General features: G+C 34.7%; 1 protein-coding gene across 1 annotated transcript in view; it reads right to left on the bottom strand.

Annotated features, from left to right (window-relative positions):
* The window catches only part of AHI1 (Abelson helper integration site 1), a 195445-nt gene that overhangs the window by 132815 nt on the left and 50020 nt on the right, over positions 1-12610 (bottom strand). The window contains exons 13-17 of the mRNA XM_007452996.1: positions 10152-10381; positions 8455-8561; positions 5548-5666; positions 3082-3212; positions 1212-1352 (exon numbers count right to left, since the gene is read on the bottom strand). Coding sequence (XP_007453058.1) covers positions 1212-1352; positions 3082-3212; positions 5548-5666; positions 8455-8561; positions 10152-10381 — 728 coding nt within the window. The remainder of the gene's footprint in view (positions 1-1211; positions 1353-3081; positions 3213-5547; positions 5667-8454; positions 8562-10151; positions 10382-12610) is intronic.

Below are 12610 nucleotides of genomic sequence, written 5' to 3'. Positions count from 1 at the left end.
AAGTCCACCATCAGCAATACCGTTCTGTAAATCTGAATATGTGTCAGAGAAATTTATTATTTCTTCTTTGTAAAATTCTTTAAAACAGGATAAATCTCAATTTTACACATTATTTTCTAATATAATTCACCTGTAAAGCATAATAAAACCCATACTATGATCAAGAACTTCAGGTTTAGAGCTTAACCCAATTGTCTAACACGTAGCACTTATCACAAACATTAACCAATTCACACTGTATTAATGCAGTAAGCTTAACCACTTGCATTTCATTAACTTAAAACACTCTGTCTAGATAGTTCCACAGCAATGTTACCTTGTATACATATTTGCATATTTATGCATTTATGACGTTGTGTGGAAGCCATCTTAGCTTAGCAAAAACTGTGAATGATATCATAAACAAAGCAAAGAGAGTAATGAAAACCATTTATTTTTGTACAATAACTAATACATGAAGAAAATGGAACTGCAATTTTGAGAGTGTCAGCACTATCAATACCATGCAGAACAATGAAATCCTAATTTCAGGACAAAAATTAAAGAAATATAAGAAAAATAGCATAAATCCAGATAATTCTAATAATGCCATACTATTTCTGAAAAATGTGTCCAAAGTCTTTATTTCCTTATTATTTTCCAAAATTATAGAATAGTGTTAACTTTAGTGTAGAAAAAGATGTTAGATTTCTAATTCCATATCTCATTTTCATTGACGCTTGATTTTTTTGCCTTCTTTTATGTTAAGAAACTCTCAAAATTACAACTTACTTAAACTATGTGCTTTAGTAAAAAAGAAAAACAAATAGGAAATTAACTCAATATTCAAGTAAAAACATTACAGATCCATATTTCCTAAATGTTATTTATCTTTTAAATTTAGACATATTCCCAAATAATTTTTAGGTGAATTTTATTTATTTAAATTGATTTACAAAGGAAGTGATGACTACCTTTCTGTGATTACAACGTAAGAGTACAACCATTATGTGTACTTTTGATGATATTTAAACTCCATAATAATAGTGCTCATGGAAAAATAAAATGTTATAATAATAATATGATCTTTCTAAGTCGCTTGGCTTTCATAGTATATTCAAGAGAGCTTTGTTAATACAAAGGATGAGTTTTCACAGAGTTCATAATTTCCGGTTCAGTCTAAATGTAAAGGTTACTCTAAATATTCTCCTCTTATCAAGTGGTGGACTTACCATGGAAATCATAAATATATAGAAGAACTGGCTCATTCTGCCCAAACGCACAAAATGCAACCATATTTTCAAGTGGATGATAAGCAATATCTCGAATGGGTGACCTGAATGGCAGGTCAGAATACATTGCTACTTGTTCTCCTAAATAAGAAAAGACATTCAATAATTTGTACCATCTCAGATACTTCTCGTTAGAAGATTATTCTGTAGCTTATTAAAAAAGATTTATAGTAAGTAATGATAAAGCTCACGTTATTTATATAAACACCTTAAAAACTTATAAATATTTGAGTACCACTATATTAAATAATTATCTTTATTTTTCATTCTGTTGGCCCTCTTTTTTCTACTTCTCAGTCCAACCTCTTCACGGAGGTATTCAAGGCACGACATAAAGAGCTTGGAAGTAGAGAGACCTGACTCTGAGATCTGACAGAGCTGAGCAAATGCCAACTAACAAAGAACTCCAGGGAGAACTAGGGGAGGAATGTCAGGATTAAAACTAAAGAAACTCTGGTTGGGAGAGGTTTAGTGAGGAATTAATTTTTTCTATTTTTCTTCCAGAGGCTGTTTGACGTACCATCTGCTTTAAAGATGCATATGATTATTAATGACTAAAAGAGGCCTACAGGGCTTCCCTGGTGGCGCAGTAGTTGAGAGTCCGCCTGCCGATGCAGGGGACACGGGTTCGTGCCCCGGTCTGGGAGGATCCCACGTGCCGCGTGAGCCATGGCCGCTGGGCCTGCGTGTCCGGAGCCTGTGCTCCGCGATGGGAGAGGCCACAACGGTGAGAGGCCCGCGTACCAAAAAAAAAAAAAAAAAAAATACAAAAAGAGGCCTACAGCAGAAGTTTGAAATTCAGAACTCAAAAGCAAAGAATCCAGTTCCACGGATTGCTGGCGAAGAGAGATTTATGAACACTTATAAACTGATGCTGAAGTATCAAAATACAGTAAGAAAAAAAAAAAAAAAAACTATAAGTGAACTGACTAGTCAAAAATGCCTGAAGAGAAAGATGAAGAAAATAAAAAGCTGAAGTCAAATACTGCTCATTAAAGAAATTTTAAAGTAACTTTTATAAAATTCTTTCTACTGCTAAAAAAAAATGTTTATGTAGTTTTGGCTTTTCTTTTAAAAAGCAAGGTGAAGCACAAATGAACTGCCCAATATAATAGCTTATGTTATTGGGGAAAAAAATGAATTACAGGGCTTCCCTGGTGGCGCAGTGGTTGAGAGTCCGCCTGCCGATGCAGGGGACGCGGGTTTGTGCCCTGGTCTGGGAAGATTCCACATGCCGCGGAGCGGCTGGGCCCGTGAGCCATGGCCGCTGAGCCTGCGCGTCCGGAGCCTGTGCTCCGCAACGGGAGAGGCCAGGACAGTGAGAGGCCCACGTACCGCAAAGAAAAAAAACAAAAAAACAAAAACCCTGAATTACAGTAAAATTGCTATTAAGTTTCAGACATCCAAAACTGACAGGAGTGTGTTTGTTTCTAATAAAAATGTAGATGGTTAACCATTTGTATATCTAGCTGTACTCTAAATTCAGTTTATAATACTGTGTTTTGTATTACAGTCCTCATTAAACACTTCTCCAAGTTCAACAATATCTCATTACCAGCAAGGAAAGAATAAACCTTGAATTACAATGTGAAATTCTAAATCCATAAAGATAGCAAAACCATAAAGAACAGAATTTAATATAAATTTACACTGCAGCTGAATTCCATTATCAGCTTTCCAATTTTGAAAAACCTAACTGAGAACCTGAAACCAGAATTTCCTTGAAAATTACTCCATAAAATTGTAGTTTTTATACTTCATCAAAAACAAAACAAAAAAAAATGTTTTAGTTCAATGAAATATTATTTACCTGTTTCTGGGTTCCAAACATATACTATACCGTCCTCACTTCCAGCAAAGAGAAAAGTCCCACATGGTGTCAAAGTACTGTGAATCTTCTCTCGATAATTTGCTGCACCTACAAATTTCCTTGCTGCTAATCTAGAAACCAAAAAGATTTTACAAATGTAACCTGTCTTACCCATTTAAAAGACTGGTGGTAGGAAAACTTTTAAATACTTCATTTGCATTTAACAAACAACTTGTGAGAATCTGTTATGCAGGATACATTCTATGATGGATGCAGAATAAAGAAGAGATAGTCCCAGAGCTCAGGGAGCTTATAATTTACCAGGAGAGAGGAGAAATGCATTAAAGTAAAATAGAAAGTGGATGTAGAAAGTGCCACAAAAGAACAGAAGGAGTACTTTTCAGATTTGGACAGGAGAGATGATTTCTAGCTATGGAGCAAAAGACTACTTTGGAAGTAGCATTTGTATTGGTTACTAAAAAATGAACAGAATTTTTATATTCTTATATTTTCTCCATGTGATAAATGTTTAAAATCAATGAATACCTGATCGTTGCAGAAGTATTAGACAAAACATTATTGAATCATCTATTAAATATGGTATATAACCTTCCAGGCTTTTTAACTTATGAATAATAACAGCTAACACTGTTTTAGTGCTTATTATGTGCCAGGTAGGTACTATTATCATCCCTGGTTTACAGAGAAGATATTACATATACTGCTCTGTTATCTGCTTTTTTCAGTCAACAATGAATCATGAATCATGGCCACCATGTCAGAAAATAAAGATTACGCATTATCATTTTAATAGGCATATACTATACCATTGTCTAAATGTATCTTAAGAAATTTTCTATTGTTGGATAACACTTAGGATGGTTCCAGCTTTCCCCTACCATGAATATGATTTCTGTGAACAACCTTGTGTATATATATATTTTTGCACTGCCTCATAATTATTTTCTTAACATAAATAACTAAACCTAAGGTTACTGGGTCAAACACTTCTGCTATGTCTGTTAATGTTTTAAGTACTTTACATGTGTAAACTAGTTTATCCCTCACAAAACACTTATGAGGATGGTATATTATTTCTTCCATTTGAGTGATGAGGAAAGAGAGACACAGGGAGATTAATCAGCTAGTAAGGGGTGGAACAGGCAGTATTTGACTGTAAGCAGTTTTCTCCTAGAGCCCAAGCATGATCATAGGCTGAATACTATACTGCTTAAAAAGAGAACAACCAAACTCTGCAGGCCTGGTCTTCTGAAGTCTGACTCTAATTTCTATTGGATTCTCTCTCAGCATTCCTTAGCAAGAAACCCATGCTCATACAGACTAACTCACTCTGCCCTGAATACAGCTTCTATTATTCTACCTCCAAACTTTATTCCAGGCTTTTCATGTTTTCCACCCTAGTGAGGACACTGCCATCTTGTCTAAATTCTACCCATCCTTCAAGATTGAGCTCAAAGACCAGTCTTGCCACAGAGCCTTTAACAGAAGACTATATTATAGCTATCAGCTTTACCGTTGCCATGAAAAAATACAATCCTTTTATTATGTATTTATACTCATTAAAAATACTTATTGAGTACTTGCTATCTGTTAGGTATGACGTGGGTACGATGTATAGAAAAAAAGAATAAGAAGATTCCAGTCCTTGAAGATCTCACAATGTACCCTAAGTGTTTCGTATGTTATTTTGGAGGTAGTACAACTAGATTATAAATTCCTGATGAACAAATTCTGCTTATCATTCTCCTACAGCACCCAAGCCAGTGTCTCAAACAGTTCCACATAAATACTGAAGGGTTTAATGGTTAGCCCTAAAGTGATGATTGCAGAATAAACTAACCTGGATTACCACATCTGTCTACCTAAATACAATAATGAAATTTAATAAAATAGCTTTCTCTCATTTGTTTTACAGGAACTCTTAACGTCAAAACCAAAGCACACCAGAAGCCCATGCTGGTTTTTCTAGAACTCTGCTTCTGCCTTTTACATTAAGAATATCTCTTTTCATTTGCCTCTTTTAGAAATAAAACAAAAAGGAAAAACAAGGATGTATGCATCAAAAGTCCTCTCATTCAGGCATGATAGTAGATCATATTACTATGTTAAACCAATATCACAGAGATAAAAGATATCTGATGGCAGTAGTTTCTTTTTTTTTATTGTGAAAATAAAAAACAATAGACTACATCTCAGCCTAAGAACTATTCACATTTTGGGTCGGATGATTGTTGCAGAGGCCTGTCTCATGCACTGCAGGATGCTTAGTGATATCTCTGGTCTCTATCCACCAGATACTGGAATAAACATTCAAAAGTGTTTCTAGACACTGCCAGAGGTCCCCTGAGGGACAAAATTCTCTAGTTGAGAACCACAGCTGCACTTTATACATATGAATTAAATCATTACTTATTCTATGAGCATTTAACCTGCAAATATACTTACATTCGGAGATCCATAATTCTCAAAGTACTGTCTTTGGTATGGATTAACAAACGTTTTCCATTGGGATGAACCTCCAAGTAACTTATTGGAATCCCCTTACACTCACTCTCTTTAATTTCCTAAAATGATTTTAAAAAAGATTATAAAATATTATCACTGTAAAGTTTGTCTAAAGTTAAGCCCTTTTAAGTGTACAAATTTAATTTTAAGATGTCATTTTCAATTGCACAATACAGGATGTTTCAAAATCGTTAGCAAAATTATTCCAAGTAACTTCAGGTTAAGGATGAAAATAAAGCTGCTAAAGCGTATGTTTTGGTTGTTATGTAGCACCATATTTAATTAGTGTTTTTGTAGTATATTCCCAAACAAGAAGCACTTTCTACAGACACATCTTTTAACACTACACTGTTTATCATCAGATAAGAAACTTTCCAATTTTTATAAATTCAAAATTAAGTATAGAATTAGCTCTCAAGTTCTATTTCAGTCTCAGATTATTTCTTCATACATCTATTTCCACTTGTCCTGAAAAAGGTAAATTATCAGCATCTTATTCTGAAATAATTTAGTTTAGACTGTAATTTTTTTTTTTTTTTGGATACTTAAGGCAGCTAAATCTTCTACTTATAGAAGACTGTAAGTAGACCTGATTCATGATGTCAAGAAAGAAACAAACACTGAAGGAGAATCTGCCTGAACAAGCCATGTATAAGGACAATTTCCAAAGGTTCTTGTTTCGATTACCAGGAGAAAGATAAAAACTGCAAATGCAAAACTGTTTAAACTAAAGTCTAAAGAGTCAAGAGAGGGTCTGCTTTAACCTGTAGGCAGAATTCTGAATTAGCCGCCCTCTCCCTGGAGAACCCCTTATTATTCTTGCTCACTTCTCTTAGAGGGTCTCCTCTTCAGAGGTGGGTTGGCACCAGCTGAGGTGGGGTACAAACTGCTACAAATCCTAGTATCAGCAGCTGAACCCCTCCTACTGCTATTCGGTGCTAAAACCTGCTGTCAGCTTTTTACAGTTACAGAATAAAGTCAAATACTGATATCACAGATGGGGATTTTACTGAGCCCAACTACAACGATTTGGAGGTGGAGATGCACTGCTGAAGGTGTGAGCAATTGGAGCAACACTTACACAGACGCAAATGTGCAAAATCAAAACCAAGGCTGCATAACAAGTTAAGTGTTAGGTACAGGTTTGAGAAAGCTGCTGGTAGATTCAGTGTTTGTAGTATCTGTTAATGAGTTCCTTCATATTTTTATCATATTCATGCTCAAGCCCTAGTTCTAAAGACCACGCCCTATACCAAGGAGTGTGTGCAACAGCACATGGACACCTCATCTTAAGGGACAGATGTGTATAACCCAGCATCCTTCCCCCCACTGCTGGCTGAAGAGAACCAAGTAAGAAATCATAGTCTCCCATCTGTCCTAGGACATAAGCTACTAAAAAGACATCCCAGCTCATTTCCTAACTTTCTATTTTCGACTGTCTCAAGTAACCACCAGGAGGCAGATTTCCAAGGCATATTTGCCTTTTGGTTACTATACTGAGGTAAAGAAACACATGATTTTTTAATACAAATAATACACTCTGCATTGTAGACTCAAATGATTAGAAATGGTGCCTTTGGAGCCTTGCCAATCCTTTAGGTCTCAATATATAAGTAATTAGAAAGTTCTTTTCGAAGTGTGTGAAATTAGGCTACAACATGAATCCCAAGCCATCATTCATTAATCTGACAGACTGGATGAGAATGACTAAAAATAGAATAGACTGGTTTTTAAACAGATCTGACAGACTCAACAGATTTAACTCAAGTTCCTGGAAATTCTTTTTCATGTAGAATGCCTTTTTTTCAAACAGGGACAATTATAATCTATTATGAAGAAGAACAAAGCTGAAGAACACAGGTATAGCATGTAAGACAAAACTTATATCAACACATATAAAAACAACTCGGGTTCAATGATTCATTTTGTATTTTTAACTTAAACATACTAAATATGCACCAACAAAGTTGCTTGGTATACAAGCCATCTTTTTTTTTTTTTTTTTGCGTTACGCGGGCCTCTCACTGTTGTGGCCTCTCCCGTTGCGGAGCACAGGCTCCGGACGCGCAGGCTCAGCGGCCATGGCTCACGGGCCCAGCTGCTCCGCGGCATGTGGGATCTTCCCGGACCGGGGCACGAACCCATGTCGCCTGCATCGGCAGGCGGCCTCTCAATCACTGCGCCACCAGGGAAGCCCTACAAGCCATCTTTAAAACACTCTGCTTCAAAAATGAGATCATTCGTTTGTTTCTGCCAATTCCGTATGTTTCAAATGAAACAATTACTGTGATTAAATGATAGGCTCTCTCATACTTATATCATCTTGATCACATAGTTTTGAGGGATAGCACTGTTAACAAAACCTTGAGCACAGTGTTTTTAGTGATGTTATTAGACCAAGAAAAAAAAGAATATGAATAGCAGAAAATGTAAGTTATTATGTATCGATGGTGATATAACATATACCTCATTTTGCATAAATTTCAGTAATGGATCCCTGAATACCACAGGGCAAATTAGGGCTCAAAAAAAAAAAGAAACAAAAGCCTGGACAAAATGAAGAAAATTTCACTACATCACTATATTATCAATTAGCCATCAGGAAGACATGATAATTGACTTCTCAGGGACTGAGAAAAACTTAATTTCTTTGAAAAGAACGAACGGAATGTCCTGACATCTTTTTTTTTTTTTAAACATCTTTATTAGAGTATAATTGCTTTACAATGGTGTGTTAGTTTCTGCTTTATAACAAAGCGAATCTGTCCTGACATCTTAAAGTCATGTGGTTCAATTTTTTTCCCCCATTTCTTTAATTAAATCCCCAAATATGAAATGGCTCTATACCTTATTTACACTCCAGTGACGCACTGAGTGTTGCACATCATTAACTTTGACATACGTATTCCAAACAACAATCACCCCTGTGCAGTCTCCTGAATACATGTGATGACCTATTTAAAAAAATAAAATTACTTACGTATAAATGTCACAGAGAGGTTGAAACAAATATTATGAAATTGGGAAAACACATCCCAATAAAACAAAGAATTGAAGGGCTAGTAAAAGGCATTACAGTTTTAAAAAAGTCCAAAAGGCAAACGATCAGATCCCAACTATCTTTACATGAATTCTTCACCCTTCTGAATTATTTTTGATGATTTATTTCCCTTTGTCACCTACCTGAATTTGAATACAAAAAGAAATGAGCATCTCAGTTTATGTGTACGTGGCTCAAATTCCAAAGCTAAACAAATTATTTGAAATATCCAATATGATCTGTATTGCTCACCTTTATTAACCTATATAATCTATTTTATATTCCTGGAAAAACACCTACACTCTAATATATACTGTTAGCATAATGCCTGAGACCTGGTAGGAACTCAATAAATGACCAGGGAATGAATAAAATAATAAATAACAGGTGCTTCAGTTCAGCATCATTTCTTAGAGTCAAACCATCTTACAGTTGAATGGGACCTCAGAGATCATCAGATTCAACTTCATAACCTGTCATTAATATCTTACAAACCATTATGAACAGATGGTTGCTCAGCAACTGTGAATGTACATTTTACACAAAAGTAGCTTTTTCAACTGATGAAATGCTCTGTATATCAGAATGTTCTTTCTAATTCTGAGCAAAGAAAATCTGTTTCTTGCAGCTTTGGCCCTACTTCTACCTACAGAGCGACGTAGAAGGACTTCTCTTTTTTCCACATCTTAACCAAATATTTGAAGAAATTCTTCCTCTCTCTTTTATGAGCTACTTCTATTATGACAGAATTTTCAGGTGCCTTTCTATCCTTGGTTGACCTTTCCTGAATGTGTTCCTACTTATAAACATCCTTAAGGTTGAACTGAGTACATTAGCAGTATTAACATTTTGATCTGGATCCCATACTTATTTATTATAGCTGTACACACCTAGTATCTGAAATAATAGAAAAGGTGACTTTAATAATGAATTTCTTTATTATTCCAGCTGACAAAATAATCTATATTTTATGTCCTTTAAACACTATCCATAATACTCATATTCTAAGATTAAACCTTTAAATAAGTGCAAATCTCCCTTCTATATGTTTCTGTACTTTAAAAAAAAAATCCTGTTGCTACATTTAAAATATATATTTTCAATATTCTTCTGGGATTTCCACCCCCCATCTTCCTCATTTTTACCCTTTACATAAAATGGCCCTTTAAAAAACCTACTAAGGGAATAATCACCAATCCAATGAAATATATTTTGCAATTTGGAACAGGACTGGTTGTTACAGCAAAGATTAGTTGAATCAAAATGTTTAGAAATTTATTGACTTCAAAATTAACTAACAATTCCCTCAGTGCCAAATTTATGCCAAGGTCTTTCATATGATCTGCAAAATATTCATAAATCTAAATATGCACAAACATATTTAATTTTATCTGATACATAAAGTCACCCTCGAGCTTAAATAATTATTATCCTAGTGAACCAGAAAATTTTTCAAAATTCTTCATGTAACTGGCCTTCAACTGGCATATATTCTTGGACATACCTTCAATATCAAAACAGAGAGAGTTGATGAAACTCTTGTGAGCGTCAAACTGTCGGATTAATATGGCAGGTTCCTCTCTCATATCAACTTTCCATATACGTATCACAGAATCATAGCATCCTGTAACCACCAGCTCTTTTACAGCTGGGTGGAATTTAGCCGTGTAAACAAAAGAAGGATGAGGTAAAACTCTGAAAGTATTTGTATTGTTTATTTCATTTTTCCATATCCTGGAAAAGGATAAAAAAGTTACATATTGCTTCTGAAAGGCAGACATTTCTCTAAGAACCAATATGGGCAATGGACTTTATAAAAGTAAGCAAGTGACAACAACCAGGGGTAAACTTTATAACAGTAAAAATAATGTGATGACATTAGTTGATAGCCAGAGTTCCTTCAGTTTGACAAAGCTATTTCTTATAGTTATTTTCAAGCATAATGGTTATTCCTCTACTAATTGTAATCTATACTCTAAAATGAAAAACTGTACTTGTATATGTCTGTACTTTTTAAACCTACCTATTTTTGGCATTGAGTAAACACACTGGATAGTTGGTAAAATACTGCATTTAATACAATATAAGTAAAAAACAAAATAGACGGAGAAATTTCAATGATTTCCCATTTAGGCTGTGTATATTGTTTTTCCAAAGTGCTTACAGTTGAGGGTTTAGAGAACAGGGTACTCTATTAACTTTATATTTGTAATGTCGTTGCATAGATAATGAACATAAAGATCTCAAAGACTTAGAAGGCCCGTTGAAATTACTATATAAATACTTGAGTAAAATAACATTAAAATCATTACAATATTTTATAGAAAACAGGCTATCTAACATCGAGCACTCACTTTATGTTTAATACTCTTGTTATCTCTTCCTTTATATAATAGATGATTTAAAAGAAATTAATATTGTTATTGCTACAGTCTTGACAAGAGTAAATTCTAAGAGTTAAACTATCATGTTAGATACTCTGCAAGTCAATATGCAAAAATAGGCAAAATCTAGGAACAAACAGGTGCTTTGTGAGTGTGAAGCACTCGATTTTTAAAAATTTAAGTTATCAGAATTAGAAGAATTTATTAATTTTTTAATATGGGGATTTATAGTTCATCCTTTTAATTACTGTCTAAGAACTGAAGCAAATTAAGTCTTTTTCAAAATTATCTATAAAAAAAATACAGTTGCTGTTCAAGAATAACATTCTATAAGTTTTCTCAGCAGCTGCTTAAAATACAGGATATGATCTTTAATTACTAAGAATCCAAACTAATAAATGAAGGAAGTGAAAGAACATGTTTTCAAGTAAAAGTAAAGCATGTGTGTCACTGCATAAACATTTTTACCACAGTAATACTTTCAATGAACATATGTAACATGAAATATAATATTTATAGAAAGAACAAAATCACTAATTTGGACAGAATATTAAGGAGAATGCTAAAAGATAAAAACTTCAGTGGCCTGCTAATAAATCTTAGCGGCATTATCTGAAATACTATATAACAAGAAATGAAGCAACTATACCTTAAAAACAGCTCAATATAATTAGAACAGACACAATATCTTAAAATAAAAATGAAGCTTTTTACATAAAAGGGGAATTGGTATCAGTGATGGCTTTCATCACCCAAGCAATGGTAGAATCCAAGATCAAAAGAAATGTATTAATGGGTTTGTGAAAAAAAATCAGATTGACCATAGACTGAGAAGAACAGTGATACACAAATCTGTAAAGACCAGATGAACACACACAAAAATTATCAGAATTAGGAAAGAAAAAAAACATTCCAAAGTTAAAACAGTATGTGTGAAGAGAGGGCAGAGTGGGGCCTTATGGGTCTATTTGGGAGCCATTACACATGGACAAGTCTTTCTGATTATATTAGGAGCTGCTGATCTGTAGTGTTCTCAAATTATACTGAAGGTAACTAAAGACGGAGATTTAGGTTAAGCCCATCTGGCAGAGAGCTAAGCAATGGAAAACAGTTACTCAGGAGACACTAACAATAACAGGTGACGGTGCCCCCAGAGGATAACAGAAGACCTGGGCAGAAACCCGACCTCCTGCCACTTCTGAGCATTAGCAACTCTGGTTCTCTTCCTTTTGACTTTAGGTCATTCAGTGTAAGTATTCTTCACCTCTTTCAAAAACCCCACTGTCTTTTTCGTTCTAGCCACAGTGTTTCTCTCTTCACTCAGTTAATCCTTCACAACAGTATTCTTAGGATGTAAAGAGTCCTAAATTAGTATCAACTTCCAAGCTACATAAAGAAAAAAAAAATCCTTTATTACAATATATGCTGTGCAAGGAAACCCAAGTTGACTTCAAGAAATGGTAAAATCTGAGCTGGGTTTTTTTTTTTTTTTTTTTTTTTGGGGGACCGCGGGCCTCTCACTGCCGTGGCCTCTCCCATTGCGGAGCACAGGCTCCGGACGCTCAGGCTCAGCGGCCAT

The sequence above is a fragment of the Lipotes vexillifer genome, unplaced genomic scaffold, assembly GCF_000442215.2.
Source record: "Lipotes vexillifer unplaced genomic scaffold, Lipotes_vexillifer_v1.1 scaffold155, whole genome shotgun sequence".
NCBI lineage: Eukaryota > Metazoa > Chordata > Mammalia > Artiodactyla > Lipotidae > Lipotes > Lipotes vexillifer.
The sequence above is the reverse complement of the archived record's forward strand: the minus strand, read 5'-3'. Positions and strand labels throughout refer to the sequence as shown.